Source organism: Amia ocellicauda, chromosome 13 (genome assembly GCF_036373705.1).
Source record: "Amia ocellicauda isolate fAmiCal2 chromosome 13, fAmiCal2.hap1, whole genome shotgun sequence".
NCBI classification, from domain to species: domain Eukaryota; kingdom Metazoa; phylum Chordata; class Actinopteri; order Amiiformes; family Amiidae; genus Amia; species Amia ocellicauda.
This window is the reverse complement of record NC_089862.1, coordinates 19,942,757-19,964,838: the sequence shown is the minus strand read 5'-3', so window position 1 is coordinate 19,964,838 and position 22,082 is coordinate 19,942,757. Positions and strand designations below refer to the sequence as shown.

General features: G+C 38.6%; 1 protein-coding gene across 5 annotated transcripts; it reads left to right on the top strand.

Annotated features, from left to right (window-relative positions):
* Positions 1-591: 591 nt before the first annotated feature.
* On the top strand, positions 592-16,599 carry LOC136766581 (nocturnin). Of its 5 annotated transcripts, none has more exons than XM_066720140.1 (5): positions 592-852; positions 1,303-1,429; positions 2,000-2,467; positions 11,640-11,903; positions 12,102-16,599. In XM_066720140.1, exons 3-5 carry the CDS (start codon positions 2,251-2,253, stop codon positions 12,935-12,937), a joined length of 1,317 nt encoding a protein of 438 aa, XP_066576237.1. In that variant the 5' UTR covers positions 592-852; positions 1,303-1,429; positions 2,000-2,250; the 3' UTR covers positions 12,938-16,599. The 5 variants fall into 5 exon arrangements, with proteins under 5 accessions (XP_066576237.1, XP_066576238.1, XP_066576239.1 ...); XM_066720141.1 differs by having other exon boundaries at positions 592-1,429; positions 2,000-2,113; positions 2,243-2,467; XM_066720142.1 differs by having other exon boundaries at positions 592-1,429; positions 2,000-2,113.
* The last annotated feature ends 5,483 nt before the right edge of the window (positions 16,600-22,082 follow it).

Sequence of the window (22,082 nt, the reverse complement as noted above, 5' to 3'; positions counted from 1 at the left end):
ACAAAGCCGAACCGGACTGCCTTTGTTCCAAACCACACAGACCTCGTGCCGTGTGCTGTTATCTGAGCCCGAAGACAGAGAGGCCTCTCTGCGACGAAGTTCAGATAAGTTTAACAGTTTGGAGTTTATTATTCATGACATTTGAGAAATCAATTAGAAATGTTAATCTGTGATTCATAACTCTAGAATGTGTAATATCATTTAGTTTTCTTAAATATAAACGTGTGTTGCATTAAACTGTTTTGTTGATAATTTTAGAAATAAAATCTGTCAACGCCGAGAAATATCTTCTCATTCCTGTTTAACTGTTTAGTCTGAAATTGACACAAGTTAATAGACACCAGATTATAGGTGGCCCTGCCTATCCTTAATCATTGAATAATAATCAGTTAAGGGAAATTGTGGTAACAAGTAATGATAGGATCTTTCTCGGCACCTAAACGTAAATGAGACTGATATATATATATATATATATATATATAACGAGAAGTTACCTGACATAAATACTAACCTGCGTAGTTATTTAATGTCTGACTAATAATACTAATGAGAGACTCCCCTTCGTCTTAATAACCGGTATTGTAGTCAATGTGTTTATAACCTTTTTTTGTTTAACGATTTGTGTTATCATATGTGATCCCATGGTCTTTGATTTGGTCACGGAAGTGATTTGTCTTTGATTTGTTGATCTAGAGTTGAATTTTAATTAGTTTTTCCCTTTTGTATAATTAGTGTAGTGCTACATTTAGTCTTTGTTTTGAATAAATTTGACAATTTATATCTTTGGAATTGGTGTCTGCGTCCAATTATTACAGAAATTGAGTTCTACAAGATTCCAGGATTCGTGATAAGGTGATACTATAAATTCACTTCTTAAATTGAAATGTATAAGTGTACCTTACGCTACATAACTGTGAATTGTTTTTAATAAAACAACAACTAGATTTTACTGACTAGTGGTGTTTCTTCATGCATTAGTATGTGCAGTATTTACAATTTACCAGTAGAGGGTACTATCTACACAGGTACAGTTTTAATGATAAACAGATAATCAAAAATAAAAGTTCAAGTTACCAAGAGAGGGATTCAAAAGATATTTTGTTGTCACATATTAGTAATTAAGTAATAATACATCTGACAGAAATGTTCACATTTCTATTATGCATTGCCACAATGTATCTTTGTAATCTGGCTTCTGACAGAAATCATTGCTGGCAGAAGAATGAAAAACAATACTACATGGGCAAGGAACCCAGAGTACAACATGTATTCAGAAATTCACTGGCATTTCATTTCCCTTAGACGGTTCAACTTTGAGAGCCCTCTCCACACCTGAGCACTTTCCCTGTTAATAAAGTCCAGGGGACAGGGGAGCAACAACTGTGATGGCAGGACAAGCAGGGCAGGGAGCCTGAACTCCTCAACCTGGGTAAGGATGTTGGAAGATTGGGGCAGGATGGATAGTCTGTTTGACTTCAAAAAAGTTTGAACATGATGGTGACGATTATATAACGATCCTATTAATTGTTATTTAATCTTGATCTCTCCAAGTTCAGAAGTGGTTCCTGTTCATAAACTGATTTCCCACCTCTAAACTTGTAAACTTAAATATTAACCATGTGTTTGCTCCTGCGTGTTCTCGCTGGACTCAAAGGTGTGCTTATTTTTGTTTTGTTTTATTTTTTTAAGATCAAGGTCACTAACCCGTAGAAACGTAGAGATTGACGTCATCACATTTGTTTCCATTCTTCTATTTCAAATGAACTTCAACCCAGAGTTACTACAACAAACTTACATCATGAAACCCGTGATAGACCCAAAGAGGGGGTTCCCATTATTAAACGAATTGTAATCATATTCATTCCAACGCCGGTTTTGAAAAATAACATTGATAATAGTTTAAACCGAATAACTAAAATCAAACGTTATTAGATATTGGACTGCAGCAACCTAAAACCCAAAGACTGTCCATTCGTTATTTTGTAACCCCCTTCCTAAGTGCAATGGTACTGCCCATCCCTACGTCAGCAGTATCGTGATGAAATCTGGTGCCGGCTGTCACAAGCGGGACGCACGGAGGAGGAGAAGGAAGTTTGACTCATAGACAAAACAGGTATATTTTCTCATTCATTTTTGCTATTGTATACAGGTTACCAGAAAGTTTGTGAGCGATAGCTGTTTTAGATGTGTCAGTGCTGCACACACGATATAGACCGGCGCTAACCGATTGTAACTGAACTAGGGCACGTTATGTATCAAAGTCCGGCCCGCTTGTGCTCGGCCCTCCTTCAGAGAGACGTCCCGGCGCTCTGTGCCTCGTCCTTGGGGTCGCCGGTCAGGAAGGCTGCGGCGCTGAAACGACTGTCTGTCCCGGCGCCGGTGTACTGCCACTCGGTGTGTGCCGACAGTCTCAACAGCAAGTCGGTGACATCCGCAGCTGCTGCGGGGCCGGTGTGCTCCAGAGCGGGTGAGTTCTCATTGAAATGTGCATAACTGCGCTTGTCTAGTTTCAGTCCGGGCTGGCATGATGGAAGAGGGTTTTAAGGAAGTGGTTACGTCATGCAACGAAGTACAGATATTGCACAAGTGCTTTTGCATCAAACTCATTCATTTGATTGGTTACTGTACCCAACCATGGATTTTTTTTTCAATGGTTTAGTATATGAGACTATTGGTGTTCTAGTCACTTTTAATGCCTAACCTACAGAAAGCAATATATCTTCAAATGAGGATCTGACACCACGGATGCCTGAATGAAGGATCAGACCACGTGTTTGGCAATGCTGTATCACAGTCTTGGTCCCTTTCATCTTAGGAAAATCTAAGCATAAAAACATGATGTAGGCCTATTTGTTTGTGGAAGGTTGTGAGATGTAATTTGTATATTATGTTAGTGCCTAGTACATAACCATTTTTAATGAAAAGGTTTAATTGAAGTATAACTTCTATTTGTATTTTTTTATATTGACTTCCATCCTGTGGAAACTAGTATTCCCATGTCCACCTGGTGTTGAACTTGTCAGAGAGCTATGATCTGGGGGAGTCCTACTCATCCGGTGACTTTTCTTCTCCGTCTTTTTTCTTCTGCATCTGGAGGATGAAAATGCATTGGAGTGTGCTGTACAGCCACAATAGCATGAAGCTTGGTTTTGTAATAGATTATGTTCTGTAGTTTCACTCTTCTCTCCCTTTCAGGGCTGTATGAATGACTGGGATTGTTGGCTGAAGGCACATATCTGGTTACAGATCACTTTCAGAGCCATTAAAGCTTTACATAAGCTGGTACCAAACCTTGTAACACAATCATGTTTTTTTCTGTATTAAAACAGTTCAATTACACTTGTTAACTGTAGTTTACAATGTAGTGCCACTGTTTCTCACACATGGTTCACAATGATTTGTAGTCATCTAAACTATCTTTAGCTTGTTTCAAGTTTCAAGCAAGTTTCAAACAGGGTAGGGGACATTGAGTTCAGTGGAGACACAAGAGGTTAGAGGTTAGAGAGAGTTGTTAATTTCTTATTTGGTAATTTAATGTCTTATTTGGTAATTGCACTTTAATGTTTTTACTCTTATATAATAGCATTGGAGAGGATGTATTTAATCAGTCTATCATAGGTACTATCTGTAAATAGCTGGGCAATTCTGCACTGCCACATGCTGTGAATAAGACCAGCACTAATGTAGGTCACCTATTTAAGTTCAGTATTAACTTTTTCAAAATTCAGACTGTACATCAGATATATTGTATTCAAAATAGCTTATTCATTTGTTGATACTAACCAACTGATTTTCATTTACTGGATTTATGTAGTACTTTGTTCTACACGTTTAAATAAATAAAACCTTTCTCGTAACATTGCCTTCTTCGATAAAATACACCGATCAGCCATAACATTATGACCACCTGCCTAATATTGTGTAGGTCCCCCTTTTGCCGCCAAAACAGCCCTGACCCGTCGAGGCATGGACTCCACTAGACCTCTGAAGGTGTGCTGTGGTATCTGGCACCAAGACATTAGCAGCAGATCCTTTAAGTCCTGTAAGTTGCGAGGTCGGGCCTCCATGGATCGGACTTGTTTGTCCAGCACATCCCACAGATGCTCGATTGGATTGAGATCTGGGGAATTTGGAAGCCAAGTCAACACCCTGAACCCGTGATTCATCAGACCAGGCCACCTTCCTCCATTGCTCCGTGGTCCAGTTCTGATACTCGCGTGCCCATTGTAGGTGCTTTCAGCAGTGAACAAGGGTCAGCATGGGCACCCTGACTGGTCTGCGGCTACGCAGCCCCATACGCAACAAACTGCGCTGCACTGTGTGTCCTGACACCTTTCTATCAGAACCAGCATTCACTTTTTCAGCAATTTGAGCTACAGTAGCTCGTCTGTTGGATCGGACCACACGTGCCAGCCTTCACTCCCCATGTGCATCAGTGAGCCTTGGCCGCCCATGACCCTGTCGCCGGTTCACCGCTTTTCCTTCCTTGGACCACTTTTGATAGGTACTGACCACTGCAGACCGGGAATACCCCACAAGAGCTGCAGTTTTGGAAATGCTCTGACCCAGTCGTCTAGCCATCACAATTTGGCCCTTGTCAAAGTCGCTCAGATCCTTACGCTTGCCCATTTTTCCTGCTTCTAACACATCAACTTTGAGGACAAAATGTTCACTTGCTGCCTAATATATCCCACCCACTGACAGGTGCCATGATAACGAGATTATCAGTGTTATTCACTTCACCTGTCAGTGGTCATAATGTTATGGTGGTGTATGTCTGCAGTATAGCAAAGCCTTGTAGAGGTTTTTATTTATATGTTTACTTAATGTTATTTATGGTAATATTTTAAATGCAAATCATAACAGGCCTATTTTAAAGTGTTTTATGAAATGATGCACTTACACTTTAAATTGCTTCTTTCACTCGTTTGCAAGACAGGCACATCATCTTATGTTAATGCATTAATTCGAGATCTAGAGGAGCATTATATCTGTTTTAAGAAGGGTATGATTCCGTTGTGATTTTGTATCTATTTCATTTATTTACATAGCAGTCCCTAAGGCTCACTAGATCTGTAGTGGGCTTGAGTTACATGACAGGGTGGCTCTGTCAGTCTTGATCTGTGATCTCAGGGAAGTTCAATAAGACTGTGCAGAATACAGCTAAAGTTAATCTGGGTCACTGTCAGCTATATGGAGCTAGAAGTGTGCCAATTATAACCTAGCCCTGTTCACATTTTAACACTTGCAGTACAAACAACCTCTGTGAGCTAAATCCTAATAGTTTTTTTAGTGTGCATTTCAGAAAGATAGATGAGGATGCTGGGTTATCACACAATAACTACATGAAGGGGTTAACTCAGTTAGGGGTGGTCAATCTGAAGTTTTATATCGTGATCGATCTTGAAGATGTCCACGATCTACTTTTCAAGCGAATCGTAGAGATCTTTTATGTCCTCATAATAATGTTAAAACTACAACACTTACTGCCTACTAGATGGCTGTGCTGATTGGCAAAATTATACCACGTGTCTCTATCATGTGTGTTTCATGCGTGGTGACAAATTAGAAAAAAAATGCAACATGAACTAGCAGCATGGCGGATGAGGAGCTGGTGCCGAAAAAAGACTCAGCATCAGCTGTGTGGCAATGGTTTGGCTATGCACAGTCAGACATTTCTCAGAGAAAAGTTATCTGTAAACTTTGTCAGGTAACAGTCGGCTCTTCCAGAGGTAATATGACAAATCTTTTCAACCTGAAAAGGAAGCATCCGAAGGAACATGCCGAGAGTGTTTCCCTCAGGTCGGTACAACCCCACTCGTGTATCTCAAGAGATCCTGAAACAAACAGTTATCACTGACCGACACATTAGAGCAGTCGAAAATATGACGAAAGCAGCAAACGATGGAAAGATGTGACGGAGGCGGGCACATTCTACTTAGCTAATGGTGCCATTCAAATCTGTGGAAAACATGGGATTTAAAAGACTGATCCACACTTTAGACGCACGGTATGATTTGCCAAGTCGCAAATATTTTTTCTAATACCGCCATTCACCATTTGTATAGTGAATCGACAGAGGATCGCTGCAGAAATAAAGCATGTCGATTTTTTTTGCAATTTATTTTATATAATATTATGTATTAACTGCTACCACTTGTTGAAACAATGTTTATTTTTCAGAATTTGAAAAGTGCACACCTTTGCGTTTATACTTTATTACTGCAATTTCTGAGTACTTTAAAATCTTGTGTTATTGAATGTTTATCTATTGACTGCTGATTACAGCTTTAATATTTAAAATAAAGTTAAACTCAGGCCATTTAATGACCATTTTGACAAATTATTCTTTAATTCAATGTTGTGTTTTAAATAGTTAAATCCATAGGCTTGTTCCAGTCTGGATATTCTCTATAGTACATCTCAAAATTGGGAAGATCGTGATTCAGATCGTGGATCGTGATTATATGTTATAAGATCGTGATATGATTTTTTGGGAAGATCGCCCACCCCTATACTCAGTTGATTTAAATGACTAGTGAACAAGAATAGTCACTTTGTACTTTGTAGCAGGTTTCATAAAATACTGTGGAGGCTTTTCATAAATGTACTATTAATTTATCTGTGGTGATGGAGGCTGTTGCAATCTTATTTTGCCTTGAAAAGGTTCATAAATAAGGTTTTGCTGTTCTGTTAGATGCTTTTTGTGATGGCAGGTAAAAAAACCACCCACTTTCCTCGTTTGCATACAGGCAAAGTCATGCATAAACAATTTGCTGACCTTAAATGCCTTTTACTGACAGTGATTTGGGAGTGCCTGTTTTTCAGTGGAATTGTGTTGACAGATTGTGGTGATTGTCGTTGTCCGGTGTTTAAATGTACCTGGTGAATTTCTGGTGATGAAATGCTGCTGAGGGACTGTGACTGTGTGAAATTGAATAGCTCTGCATGTGGGAATTCAGAACTCAGTGGAAGCCTTTGTTCTAATAGTTCCATTTGTGTTTTTTATTTGGGTGTCTCTATCACTTGATCTATACTCAATCTATTGATTTAGTTGTTTTAACTTTCATTATGACTTTCATCATACAATTCTGTGGCATGTTTACAAGATAATGTCACAAATAATTAGGGGGAAAACTTTTTCATACTGTGTTTAAGAAGGGGTATACAAGTTCCCAACCCCACCCTCCCACTGCTTTCTCATTTTGTATTTATTTTTGTCCTTAACAGATTAATGGAATCTTTGGGGATCTGTGCTAAAAAGCTATCTGTGGATATTAGTTTTAGCAAATGAGGGTTTCATATTCAGATTTCAATGATCCTTACCCTCCTTTAGACTTTAAATCCATGAACCATAGAAATGTTGAGCATTCATGTGGGTGCAATTCCACTGTTGACTAGTAGATGGCACACTGGGCTCGCCGTAGGCTGTGCTGTGTTGATGACCTTGCAGTGTTCTTGATTGAGCTGTGAGTGCTGCGTTGTACTTTTAGTTTCTCTGGATTCCTGCAGCACAGCGGGTGTGTCAAGGTTACACACACATCTGCGTTTCACAACCATCCTTGGAAGACCGAGCAGATAGAGGAATATTTATATCTTTGGTCCATTTCCGGTAAGGGAAAAAAAGAACGTGTGCTTGTAAACAAATATGTACTGGATTATGTATTGCAGTTTTTTCTGTACAACAGCACCGTGCATTTGAAGATGTGTGCTTTTGAAATGTATGTTCAAATATGAGCCTATACAAATATCCCTAAAGTATATCTGTAATTGCTCTGTGGTGTTGTGAACTTTGTTTGTGATGTGTTTACTTTAATATGCCTTTGTGAAGATGGAGTGCATTAATGCCAAGTTGTGTTATTCGAGCAGTATAATAGTGCAGTTGTGTTTATCTCAGATGAGTATTGTGGTATTCAGTTATTTGTATACAGACGAGACAATCCTTAGGCCATATATAGGCCTATATACACTATGGGGCACTGGAAAGACTGTTTCACTGTAAAAGCAATCTGTCTTCTTTAAACTGATAATGCATGGACCCTAAACTCCCCTGAAGACTTAACTGTGTACTAAATACATACATCAAATGCCTAGAGGGATCTTATTTAGTGCTCGGTGCTCCCGGCTATACCTGCTGCTGTGAAATGTCCTTTATTGGCCCCTTGTTGCCCCTGGTTAGCTCTCCCAGGTCCCTAGTAGGTACTTATTTTGCTTTAGTGATCATAATGCTCCCCTGCAGTATATTTGCACCGTTTGCTAAAACATGTTACTGGCATGCATTCATTTTTTGTAGCTTCTTTAAACCCACTTCTCCAAGCATGCAATGACTTGATCAAGAGAGAGCAACAGCTGGTACAATAGTTTTTTTGTTTGCTGTAAGAGGCTGTTTTGTAGATTCAAGCAGAGATGTTTTTGGAAATGAGTTACGACTCTTTGTATCTCTAATTATGTTTTAAAGGGGTAGTTTAGATATTATAAATGGTTCCATCTAGATCTCAAAATTGAAAAAGTTATTGTGGTTTCATAAATCATGTCATGCAAGTCAAGTCAAGCTTGTTCTCTGGTACCATGTGATATAATGAGGTAGGAGCAGTGTGGTGGCACAGTTTTCCAGCGTTTGTTAAATACCAGGCTTTAGAGTTTAATTCTGCAGTAAATGCCACTGCTCCAACCTTTTGTTTGTGTAAGCATTCATAGGCCTATGTCATTGTGGGGCTACCTGGGGCTCCATTCACCCAGCTCTCTCGCACTTTTAGCACAAAATATTAATTAAATTGAATAAATTCAGGGATGACAATTGAATACATCAAAAACATTCACAACCCAGCGCCAGTGTTCCTCACTGCTGGTTTATAGTTTATTTAAAAAAAAAAAAAAAGGAAATGCAAGATAATGTGAAGTCAAAAGGATGCCATGGCTATTTTAATAAAAAAGAGGAAATGCATGACATTGTGAAGCTAAACGGGTGTCATGGGTATATAACATGATGGCACCATTTAAAAAAAAAAAAAAACTTGTGCTTATTAATACTTTTTTCCTGAATCAGTGGTTCCTTGGTAACCATTGGTTGAGAAAAAACGTATTAATAAGCACATGTGATTTTTGTTTAGTTTTTTTACTCCTACAACCTTAATGTATTTTAATTAATTGGTTAGACCAGTGGTTCTCAATCCTGTCCTGGAGTACCACCTACCCTGCTGTTTTTTCATCCAACAGAGCTCTCAATTACTTAATTGAACCCTTAATTGAAGTATTTTGCTTACATTTGACTCTTAAAGTTGTGTAACTGATAAAAAGTTGGCTGCTTAATAAGATAATAATTTCCTTATACTGTTTTACACTTAAAACCCCTACTGTTAGAAATAATTAAAAGGCTCAGATTTAGGAAATTATTAGTTCAATTAATGGTTCAATTAAGTAATTGAGAGCTCGGTTGGAGCACAAACCAGCAGGGTAGGTGGTACTCCAGGACAGGATTGAGAACCACTGGGTTAGACAAATGCACATTATACTAGCGTTCTGTTTACACCATCACTAACTTGATTTATTCACACACACACTGTTGTAATTAATGTATTGAAAGTGTGCCTAAATCTGCTACTCAGAAGTAAATTAGTAATCTTTTCCAACTCATTAATGCTTTTGTGATTTTATATATATAGTGATAGGGGGAAAAAAATCCACCATGCACTAGCTTTTTGAGAATAGGCTATATTTGCAGTTCCCACAGAGCTGGTGATATTCCGTTTAACCCAGTCATGCTGATTGTGACAACTGTTACTGTCCATACGGTTGCACTCATTTGTTGCAAAATATTTCTGCTAGCTGTGGTTAAGTGTAATAATTTGTCATATTTCCTCATGATTTGTGGTATATCTATATGCTTTCGTAATGTCTTGACCATGTAATCCCAGGTTTTAACATTGACGTTCTAGTGGGTTTCAGACCGGCTTAGGAACAGCGGTCATGTGCTGTCTCGCTACAATAGCAGGGCGGTATTAATATTCATTAACAGAAGGACACATTGTCAGTCAGAAACAGTTGTCATAGTACTCTCAACAATATCGTAAACGGAGCATACTGGAAGATGGATGTAGTAGGTAAGCTGAACATAATCTTTTTTTGTTTGAGAATTCAGATTGATGATTACAAAATATCTGTATCCCATCAGATTTTCAGGGTGAATTTAATGTAGCTACATAAACATTACCAGTATTTAAATGTTAAATGCATTGGCAGTTTTATCTTCAAAACATTTTCAGTGTGAAATAGTGTACTATACACTTGGATTCTAATCCAGATCTTTTTTTCAGTGTTTAAAAGGTTTAAATTCAGAGGATTAAAAGGTTTAAATTAGATCTGTAGTTACACTAAGTGAACAGTATTATTTTGCATACTTTTGAATATAAGTATTTTTGTGGTGAAATTTGGTACCATTCAATTTAAATACAACATGTCAATCCTTAGATATCAATATTGTATTTATTCATTGGTATACATTGAACATTATCAAAATATATTTGCTGCACACTGATTTCTAGCATGTAAGTTTTCTTATTTTTTTGTCATTATGGGATAGTTAAGTATCAGTATAGAGATGAGCTTACCTGGTGTATCTTTATGAAGGTAACCTCAATGATAAAAAGTCTTCAAAGAGTCATGTGTTTAAATCCTGTGACTGCCGCCTGTGCTGCTGATACTTAAAATCTTGCCCATTTATTTTCATATACAAGAAATCTACAAAATGCTTGACGGCAGAAGTGTTTCAAGAGACCAGTTGAACAGACAGATAATTGATTAAAGGTCTGGGATAGTAATTGTACACCTGCTTGCTGTCTGGTCACATTAGATTGAGATAAGCAGGATTTGGCCAAGAGTCATTCAGTACTTCAGTCATTCAGTAGCCTATTTCTTCATCAACTTCACACCACAGAACTGTCTAGTCAACAGTACAGAAAGATAAGAGTAACAGTAATAAGCGAATTGCTGTGTGACATGATAATCAATGCTTTATATAGAGGTTTTTTTTTTTTTTCTCTTCCTCATGATTTTATTAATGTAATGTTTTAATTTAAATATAAAAACAATAGTTTACTTACTGGTTAATATTAATGTATTGGCAGATGACTTTATCTGGAATTTACACAACATTACAAGAGTGCAGAAATAAAAAATCAATACAAATACTTTATTAGAATGTGTTTGTGTTTTTTAGCACATAATAACACATTTCATTTTCACTAATACTAACCTGCAGATGGAGTATTGAGTTGTTTATTACAGTTCAATACCCTGGCATTTCACACATGCTTGATGCAATGTAACTGGATTGCATTATTGTATTGCGATCCATCTTCAGGTTCAGGTCCTTCAGCCCTAGATGGATTATTTAGTAACATATGTTGTAATGGGACACAGCAGCTATACAATCATGAAATGCATGCTTCAGTATATAATGGGTAGATTTGCCTTTTTAATGAATAATATAGAAGCTACTGTTGCATATTTCTTGTAGCATTTATATGCATATTCTGTAGCTAACTTGAAGCTTGGCAGAAATGTCAGGAGGTTAAGCCTGTTCTTAGATTGTTAATGCTCATCCCATTAACTGGTATATTTGGGTTTTCCTCTCTTCTCAGTTTGTTCCATGGGCAACAGCACGAGCCGGCTGTACAGTGCCCTGGCCCAGACGTTAAGCAGCAGCCCCCCGTCTCTAGCAGAGGAGTACCTGGAGCAGCCCGTGGATGTGCAGCCCCTGGACCCTGAGGAGCTCCTGAAGGAGTGCGAGGAGGTGCTGCACAGCAGGCCGCCCCGGCTGCGGAGGAGCTTTGTGTTCCCCCCCCGGGACGTCCCCAGCCAGCACCACTCCATCCGAGTCATGCAGTGGAACATCCTTGCGCAAGGTAATGGAGAGAATTGTCAATCTTTCAGAGGTTGTATTGTTTTTGTGCTGGATCATTTCATTCATAATGTTCATTTCTTCAAGCCAAGGGATGACTTTATTAACAGAGGTTTTCCAATAGTTACATTTCGGTTTAGTTCTTTTCATCACCAGTAAAATCCCCCCATTTTTTAACAGATGTGTTTTTATATCATTGCAGCTCTTGGTGAGGGAAAGGACAGTTTTGTACAGTGTCCACTGGAGGCTCTGAATTGGGCTGAGCGTAAATACCTCATCCTGGAGGAGATCCTTATGTACCGGCCAGATGTCCTGTGCCTGCAGGAAGTGGACCACTACTTCGATACCTTCCAGCCAATCCTCACCAGCCTGGGCTACCACAGCAGCTTCTACCCAAAGCCCTGGTCGCCCTGCCTGGATGTGGAGCACAACAATGGGCCAGACGGCTGCGCTTTGTTCTTCAACAGGGACAGATTTGAGCTGGTGGACAGCATCAACATACGCCTGGTTGCAATGATGCTGAAGACCAACCAGGTGGCCATCGCTCAGACTCTCCGATGCAAGGAGTCTGGGAGGCTGTTCTGCGTGGCCGTCACCCACCTGAAGGCCCGCAGCGGCTGGGAGGTGTTTCGCTGTGCCCAGGGCTTGGACCTACTGCAGAACCTGCAATCCATCACTGAGGGCATGGGAATCCCACTGCTCATCTGTGGGGACTTCAACGCGGAGCCCACCGAGGACGTGTACCGGCGCTTTGCCAACTCCAGCCTCAACCTAAACAGCGCCTACAAGCTGCTGAGCCACGATGGCCAGTCTGAGCCGCCATACACCACCTGGAAGATCCGCCCCTCGGGGGAGAGCTGCCACACGCTGGACTACATCTGGTACTCCCAGCATGCCTTCAGTGTGGACTCTGTCCTGGTCTTCCCAACAGAGGAGGAGATTGGGCCCAACAGGCTTCCTTCATACAACTACCCATCAGACCACCTGTCCCTCGTGTGTGATTTCAGCTTCAATGATGAACCCAACAGACTTTTATAGCTCTACATGAATATGGTTTCTGATGGTCAAGATTAGTTTCTTATAATGGTATACATGCATTTTTTTCTACTGCAGCTGCTAATCACAACTGGTGGTTTTGGTGTAAAACAAAATCTTCTCTTTAAGACATAAAAGAGCCATGGACCATGTTAAAGTCTTAATGGTATCAAATAAAGCAAGGGTGAAGTAATAGACGTCTATAAGTGGCAGTTATGATGGATTTAAATGTCGGCAGAGGAATGTCCCTTTCATCCACAAACAATTCACCAAAGTTTTACCTTTAGCTTATTGTAGTATTGGACTGAAGACAGTTGAAATGATCTAAGGGTGTAGCTCCCTCTAGGAATCCAGTCAGTTGTCATGAAAAGAAAAAACAATGATCAGGTCAGGCTAGCCTATAAGTTAAAATACATTTACAAAAACACATTGATAATAGGGCTGTGCGATATGACGATATATATCGTGTGACGATAGAAAATTGTCTACCGTTTCATATGGACGCTTTGCATTCTTCATGGTTCTTCCACACGTGCCAGATGCAGGCAAGAAATGTGCATCAGAAACACAGACAGACATGGAGGAGAATGAACTGACACAGAATAACCAAAATAACCAAAAGATACTTTAATGCGCAAGCGCACACGTTCTGCCCCGCTCTTGTCGCCGGGCTAAACTCGATCTGCAAGCACCCCCAAAAATACGCGATCGCACCCCCCACCCCCGCTAATTTAGATGTATATAATTTGTATAAAATGAAAGAATAATAAAGTTTGTTTGCATTTTAATAAATTGGAAAGCAATGCAAACATGCAGAAAGTTTAATTTAATTCTTATTAAGATGGTGAAGTGGTAAAAGTGTTTGTATTAATAATAATAATAATATTATTATTAACTATTTTGTATTAACACGTGCTGTATGGTTAAGCAGAATCGAAACACGACAGTCAGAGGAGAAATGTCCCTGTCTAGCAGATGGTAAATGCGCCACTATAAACCTGGATGTGGTAAATCTACCTGAATCTGTACCATTTTACAGCGCATGTGTTGTGTGATCACTATTACTTGTGTTATTGTTGTTATGTGACAGTAAATCATACTGTGTATATATATATATATATATATAAATATCCCATAACAACATAACACACGTAATAGTAATCACACAACACTTGCGCTGTAATGTGTTGCATTCTGTATATATTTACCATGACAGCCTGCATGTAGTATTTATTAGTTTTGCATATTTAATTATAAACAAAATATTTAGTTAGGAGTTTGAATGTCTTTGGTCTTATTTTGTAGCTTGATTGGATAAAAACAAGAAATATTGAGATATCGTGTATCACACACACTTCTAAAAATAGAGATTTTATTTTTAAGTCATATCGCGCAGCCCTATCTGATAACTAATACAAGAACATAAGCTTTTAAATTAGTAACCTATAACGCATATTGTGAGATTTACCCAACTCAGCCATGTTCACATCCACAGTTGAGCAATGACCACCACAAATTAGAAATAATGTTCAGATTGTATTGGTTAACGTCCTGTTTGAAACATGAACCAGCTTATACTAGATTGGAAATCACAGGGCTGTTTATTGATATTTTCTGTAACAAATGTGCCTGCCTGGTGTTTCTTCACACTGGATATTACAATTAGTTATGAACAATAAGCACTAAATATGAAATATAAGTTCTTTAACAGGTATATGTTCTTGTTTATTGTGCAGTCATCCGTTTTCTTATGTATAACTTGATATTGATTTGCAGGAACTAAACTGATACAAAAATAGTGAAGTCATTAAGAATGCATGATGATGATTATTTATAGTTTTAGCTTTGAAAGTCAACAGCCCAGACACCTCCTTTATCAAATTTGACATTTACACAATACTTTTTATATACACCATTTCATATTTAAACCTTATTGGCACAGTAGAAAATGGCAACTTAAAATTAGATATAGTTTTTAATGCTGTGCTTTAAAGTTATTTATTTTGTGAAAATTCTTGAAATCGTGAGTTTAATTATACTATTCACTGCATTATGTGAACTGCTTTTTTAAATTTATTTATTTATTGGCAGATGCCCTTATCCAGGGCGACTTACAGGATACAATAGCAAAACAAAAGTGCAAAAATACAGTACAAATGTATTGTATTGAACATGACTGCATGCGTTACTCATGAATTCTGAACATCATCTATTACGGTGAGCCTGTAATCCCCTTCTGTCAGAATACACACCCTTTTTCTCCACTTCATTTCAGATCATTCTCCTGGATGTTGATGTGGCAGAATTTGGTAAATAAAAGTTTAGAAAAGTAAATAAAGACAAAAAATAATGTTTCCAATCAAAATCAAGAGCAATGCTGTGATATTCAAAGAGCCTTATGTGGAGACCCTGCATGGTATAACATCAATGGCATATTAAAGAGTGTCTTACAGTGCTACAGCCTGTGCTTTGCTTAAATAAATGTGCGCTGCAGACCAGGGGCGGTCACAATTCCATTCCATTGCACAGCTGCAGTAATCGCAACTCTTGGATTAGTTGATTCCTTAGTGTTACATGTTAAGTGAGCTGGCAGTTATAAAGCCCTGTACTGGAATGACTTGGGGAGTCCAAGCTGCTTACTCAGTTATAGTATACACCACACAAATACAACAGACTTCATTGTTTATTTGTATTTATTTGTTTGCTTGTTTAAATTTTGAATGCAAAAGCAACCAAAAAGGCCATATGTTTTGCAAGTCTTGAATGTTTCTGTTGCACAGATGGATTCCCCCTTCTGAGTGAATTGTAGAAAACCTCAAAGAAATTGAATATTTTTGAATTAATAATTCCTCTTTCTTGAATTCTAAATACACTGTAAATGTTTTAGATGATCGGGATATTTCAGTGATCTCTCCGATTACTGGAGTTTACTTGCATGTCCACTGGAGGATGTCTGAACAGGTGGTTTACATGTACAGAGAATGGTGACACGATCCATAATTGTCAAGCACAATCCAATGCCCTGCTTTATTTTTACGATCGGGTAAGATCATTCACATTTGCACACAAAGTACTGGTTCACAGGTCAAAATGGACGTGGATTTCATTTTGCATGTGTTCTTGTTTTCAGTATTGATTCTGTTCTGTTGTTTTTTGGATGCAAACTTGATTTCCCCCATTCTTTGAACCAAAAGTGAACATGCACCATCTCTTTAGTCAGAAATCCTGACTGTAAACTCCACCTATGATGTTAAATTCAAGTCTTCCCTATATAACTGTAAATGCAATAAAATGCACCTTAATACAAGCACCTTAATATGGAGCAAAATAAAATGATTTCTGTGGAAAAAAAAGTTATGAATTCAATAATATTGTGTAACCACTATATGACTATAGAAATATGTTCAAATAATAGGACAACTGAGTGTGATTGTTATTTTCTGTATGTGGACTGAAATAATTTATTTTGTATAGAACAGGTTTCCATTTTGTCTTTTCCTCCGTTTGGATGCGTTGCAAGCTGTAGGTGTGCAATAATAGTGGCGATGTCAGTAATTTAGCAGCATCTGGGACCTTGATATATGTATATTTTTATATATATATTGGAGATATTTATGTGTTGGAATTGCACTTACTAATTGCAAAAAATAAAAATTTAAAAGACACATTTTATCCTACAGGGGTCTTATTTACATTATCATTTGACATTATCACTGCCCACTTCCTTTATTCAGGTATGAACACAATGGAGAAAGTATTGGAAAAAATATTTGAAACCATTAGGTGCAAAGGTCTGTTCATGGCAATAATGACAATGAGGTAAGTATTTATTATTTTCAAAGGTTATGGTATTTTTAGGCCCTTTCCTGATTCTATCAATAACTGACTTAATGTAGGACAGTGGTCCTGATCTTTACTACCTTCAGATTAATTATTTTAAAGTATTTTCTAGAATTATAAGCAAATAATCAGCAAAATCCAACATTGCTAATGTTTAAATATCTAAAACAAGTTGGGTTCAGCATTTGTTTGCCTGTAGTATTTATTTAGACTGGTGTGAAGGTTTAACCTGCTTGAGTTTCTTCATACCTGCGCAACTTTTCCTCGAAGTCCTGGAGCAAGGTCTCATTGCCCTGGAGGCCACACTGCTGCCGCAGCTTTAGGTTGTCACGTCCCGCTTGAACGTGACTAGAGCCTCTGCCTCGGCCTGATTTTCTACCTGTATGAACTGGAGCTTCTCCTTGACGGGCGAGGACCAGCACGGTGCTCAGCAGCTCCTCGTTGCGTTCCTCCATTGTCTCCTTGTACGTTTGGTTTTCTATCTTAAGCTGCTCCAAGACGATGTGGTGCAGCCCCTCGGCTTGGACTCAAGCTTCCTGGTCTTGTTCTCAATTTGAAACTCTCCAGACGCACCTGCACCAGCTCCTTCCCCTTGGCGGAGCTCTGCACCCGTCTTTCTGTGGAAGTACATTTGCTGATTATGAATGCTTTGAATGGTGTTTACAGTATTCACACTGTACTTGGACGGTTTATACTTGTCAAGCTCTAAATTGATCCAATAGAAATTGATGTATTTTTTCATTTTGTTTAACCTTAAACAGATAGATAGAGATCAGGTTGTGGGATTTATTTTGTCCTTGCAGCAGTTTGTAATCATAATCCATAATTGGCGTGCGTTTAACAATTTAGACAATATAACTGATGTATCAGGGTATTGTACTTATAACAATTGTTATTTTTAATATAGTCTTCACATAATTCCAATTTTGACACAACTGGCAACCATAAAATACAAAGCACATTGAATGTTTAATTATTATTTTTATTTGAATTTCAAGAAATCAGTCTACGTTTGAAATAAATGATCCATCTTGTACTGGGTTGTGATTTGCGATCAGCAGTACTGTTGGACACATTTTATTACTGTTCTATGCTTTTATTCTGAATACTGTAATTGAATTGTCATGTGGCACTTAAATGGGCACCTCTTATCTAATTTACTTAAGCACTTCAAAATTAACATAAAAAAACTGTTTTAGACACCGCATATAGAGCCCTGCCCAAATTGTGTCATAACAAGGCACAAGCTTAGCAGGAAGATATATCTACAAAAAAAGTATCCTCAGGCCATCAGATGATCCCAGGGCTTTGGGCCAATGCAGTCCCCTGTTCCCCAATAGCCCTCACCTCCTCCAATATCAACCTGCCCTTAACCTACCCGATCCCTAATCCTTTCCCCAAACCTAACCATGAACAGAACCACTACTCCACACTGCTGCCTAAATTGAAACATATGCTGCATTTTGTTTGTCTTAATTTGTTTGACTGAATTTATATTATATCTTCACCTGATGTTATTCTGTGGTTCTTTAGAAATGTATCGGGTGCCTGGTAGCCAATGCATAATATGAATTATTCCTCAAGTAAAACATTACTCTCAATGATTGTACTTTTCTGGGTACTGATCCTTAGTATTTTTTTTGTTGTTTTTTTTAGCTCAGATCTTTAATTGGAATGGTTTGATTTTTGATAATTTGTCCTTTACCTTTTCAGTTGTATTTCATCATTTATTATGCAAACGTTTAGTTAGTTTAGTTATTCAAATGTTAGTTATACAATATGTTACAACTATTTAGTCATGTAGGTTCTTCAGTGTGACAATTCTGTTTTGTGCAGTGAAATTACATCTGTAGTTACTCATAAGTACAGTTTAATTATGCCTTATTACAATGTACAATATAGACTAGATGTGATCCTTGGATCACTTAGTGATTAATGAACAACAACCAAGCACGATGGGCCGAACAACCTCCTCTAGCTTGTAAACTTGTTGTATTACAGGTACAGTCTGAACAGGTGTGTCTTGGGCAGATCTGACAGGGGGGCCCTGGTGATGCAGGAGACCCCCAACTACCCACGACAGTAAATCAAACCCCGACTACACCACCCCCATTATGATTAAAGTGAGGAGGGGAGCCTCACAGTCACCCTTCCCCAATACAGGTTCATTATTCATACACATTCACACACCATTCACAATTGCAAAAATACATCTTCATATTCCACGCAATATTTATTCATAAATCATTTTACAAAAATATAGAGAGCAGCAAAGATTTAATAAGGTCCTTGACATTCCAGCCCCACTCCACAGGGAAAACCAATCAAGGCAGATGAATGAAAGACTAGGCCGGGAGTGGAGTGACACGCTAATCAGTGCAGATGTGTGACCTTTGGTAGCTGCCTCGAACAGAAAAAAAAACTTGTTCAGTAATTGAAAATAATATAATCAACCCAAACAATGTAAAGAATATACATTATAGAAAAGAAAATCCTTAAACAAAATACAACACACAAATTCAATTAATTAAGGTCCAAGCCCCCTTTTACCTCCCATGACACAGATGCCAGAAAGTGGTCAGAGACTGTGTTGTCCAGACCTCGGTGTGTAGGTTTATCCACCAATTAGGGGTGAGGGTGGAAAAGGAGTGGGCTCTGGAGGAAGAGTAAGAGGTCTGGAAGGAGTGTAGGCAGGGGCACGCCCAGAACATGTGAAATGGCATGGCCAGGGGGTCCAGTAGTGATTTATGGGGTGACACTACATTGACAAAGTGCCTAATTTTGTACTGTGTACTGAAAATTGGAGTCAAGTGTAACAATTGTTAATGTGTTCCACGCTAGATCGATCAACAGACAGATTAACCTCCTTATTCGCTCATTAATGATGCATTTTAGTAAGATCACAGGCAAATCACAACCACACCGCCAGAGCAGTTTTTCCCAAAAAAGAATTAATACATTCCGATGTTTAATACAGCCAGGAGCATTGGTCTTGTTTTTGTAGCAGATTACTGCAGTTGTGTGCAGATCTGCGCTGCTCTACTAATGGGATAGGTGGGACTGCGCAGAACTGCAGAAAGCTTCTATCTGTATTAAACCACAATAAGAACAATCCTTCACAATAAAATAAATAAATATATTGTATATGTAAAAAAACAGGCACGGCTTATTCATATGGGCAGGTGGGCCACAACAGACCAGACATTAACATTGCTCAACAAACAAAGGACGAGGGGAAAATGTACCACGGGACATTTTCAAGTGCATGGTAAGATAAGATCACGCTCTGTGGCTGCTCTACATGGAATACAGTATTCTGTTGTCCCTGCATAATGTTGTGGTCATCATTAACAGGAGATAATGGACTAACACAGGGCTGAGAGATTTGAAACTTCAGAACGGACTAATCTGAAAAGAGGGCACAACCCTGTCGAAGGCTGATCCTATTTCTTGTAGATAATTAAAAAAAAACAAATCAATGTACACTGGAGTATGCTATTTTTAGGAAATTATCTTTAAAGTACGTGCAACCGCAGCGCTTCGTGGGCTACTAGCTGCAATGGTCTCAAGTAGGCTATTTACTGTCTATTCTCTTATAGTCTACAATTCAGTCCCAGGTGACTCTCTGATTGCCTGACATTTATTTAGTTTCACGTCAATATTCAAATAATGATTTCAAAAGTGGGCGTGGTTAGCGATTCAGGGACCACTAGTATTAATAGCCATGAACCACTGCTGGTAAAGACCATAGTGTTTTTGTAGTAATAGTAAAACTTTGACAAAATGTACTGTATTAGGACCATATATTGTAGTATATAAGTATATGAGGTATATAAGAAGAAGGTGCATGTATATACTCGCCAAACTATTGCAAACATCTAAAATTACTACAGTGTTCCTCGCTTCCAATCCTGGAGGGCACCTATCCAGCTTGTTTTGTAGACATAAGTTACTACTCAATTAAGTAATTTACTTGTCCAATGAAGTAACCACAGGTCCATGAGGGCTGAAGGTCTTTTTCAGGAAATATTAGAATGACAATAATGAAGTACAGATTGAAGAGCAGGAAATGATTCAGGTTGCAATTAGAATAAAACAGGTGGAGCAGTCCATACTTCAAGTCCAAAAGAAAGCGAGACGCGTGTTTAATGGGTTAAGAAACCACTGACATAACATTGCCTTGGATTTAAAATTAAATTTCATTAAAGAACACAAATCTTACACTTACCTGTACTCTCATTACAGACACCTCCTTTTCAGGTGTCTGTAATCCTTCTAAAATCCTTTGTCCCTCTGAAAAGTTTTAAAGTTTGTTTGGACAATTCTTAAAACTAGAAAGTCATCACATTTTTTTTTTTTTAATCTCGACTATAATATTACAGTTTCATCACTTGAACTCCAGGTTAAAAGGAGGATGTCTGCTGCTCATCTCAAACAATAAATAACCTGCTGCCGGTGTAGGAGGTGGGACTTTCTGCACCACAGCATGAGCAGGACATGGACACCACACATCCATCACCTTCAGTGAGTTTAATCTCAATCTCCTGTGTATTTCAAAGTGCTGCTGAGGACAACAGCCTGTCAAAGGTGTGGGGATGAGAGACATGTTTAGAGTTGCCATGTTTTAACAGGCTTTAGCCACAGACCTAACAAGAGTCTCCTCAGTGCACTATACGGGACTAAATGATTGTCCCACTCTGGGTTCATTCACTTTGTAAGACTCCCCCTAATCTGAACCATTAAACCAGTGTACTGACCCTGACTGGCTTGCGCTTGGCTGTGCAGGAGAAGAATCTGCAGAACCAAACAACTGCCCCACCTCCCATTGCCACACTTCACATTAACCAGGGCAGGAGCTGAACGTGAAACCAGCATGAATGCAGAATTGATATCTGCAGGTTTCCACGGTTAAGCATTTATATGTGTGCGTGTGTGATTGTGTGTGTGTATACATGCATGCGTCTTTATTTTTTAAATTCTAAACTTTGTATGAAAAGAAAATCAAACGGCACACTCACAGGCTCTCCACTCCTCTGCGCGTTTGAAGGGGAAGGCCAGCCCATGGTCTGTAGCTGCTATTTTAATGCCAGAATCCTTCTTCACGGCCCATTCGCTGTCGTGGAAGAGCATTTTATTTAAATGAGAACATATGAAAAGGGATAAGAACCTAAAAATAAACAAATTAACTACATCACCCAACAATACTAACGTGATACATCACACCTCACCTTTTAATTGCCAAAAACATCTTCTGTGTATGTTTAGTGCAAAGGCATCTGATCAAGAGGTATAGGAGGCAGACTATAGG

Bases quoted from the DNA above. Each gene is read 5' to 3' on its own strand.
- LOC136766581 (XM_066720140.1), top strand. From the start codon at position 2,251: ATGTATCAAAGTCCGGCCCGCTTGTGCTCGGCCCTCCTTCAGAGAGAC. The intron at 2,468-11,639 runs GTGAGTTCTCAT...CTCTCTTCTCAG, and splicing joins GCCGGTGTGCTCCAGAGCGG to TTTGTTCCATGGGCAACAGC. The intron at 11,904-12,101 runs GTAATGGAGAGA...ATATCATTGCAG, and splicing joins GTGGAACATCCTTGCGCAAG to CTCTTGGTGAGGGAAAGGAC.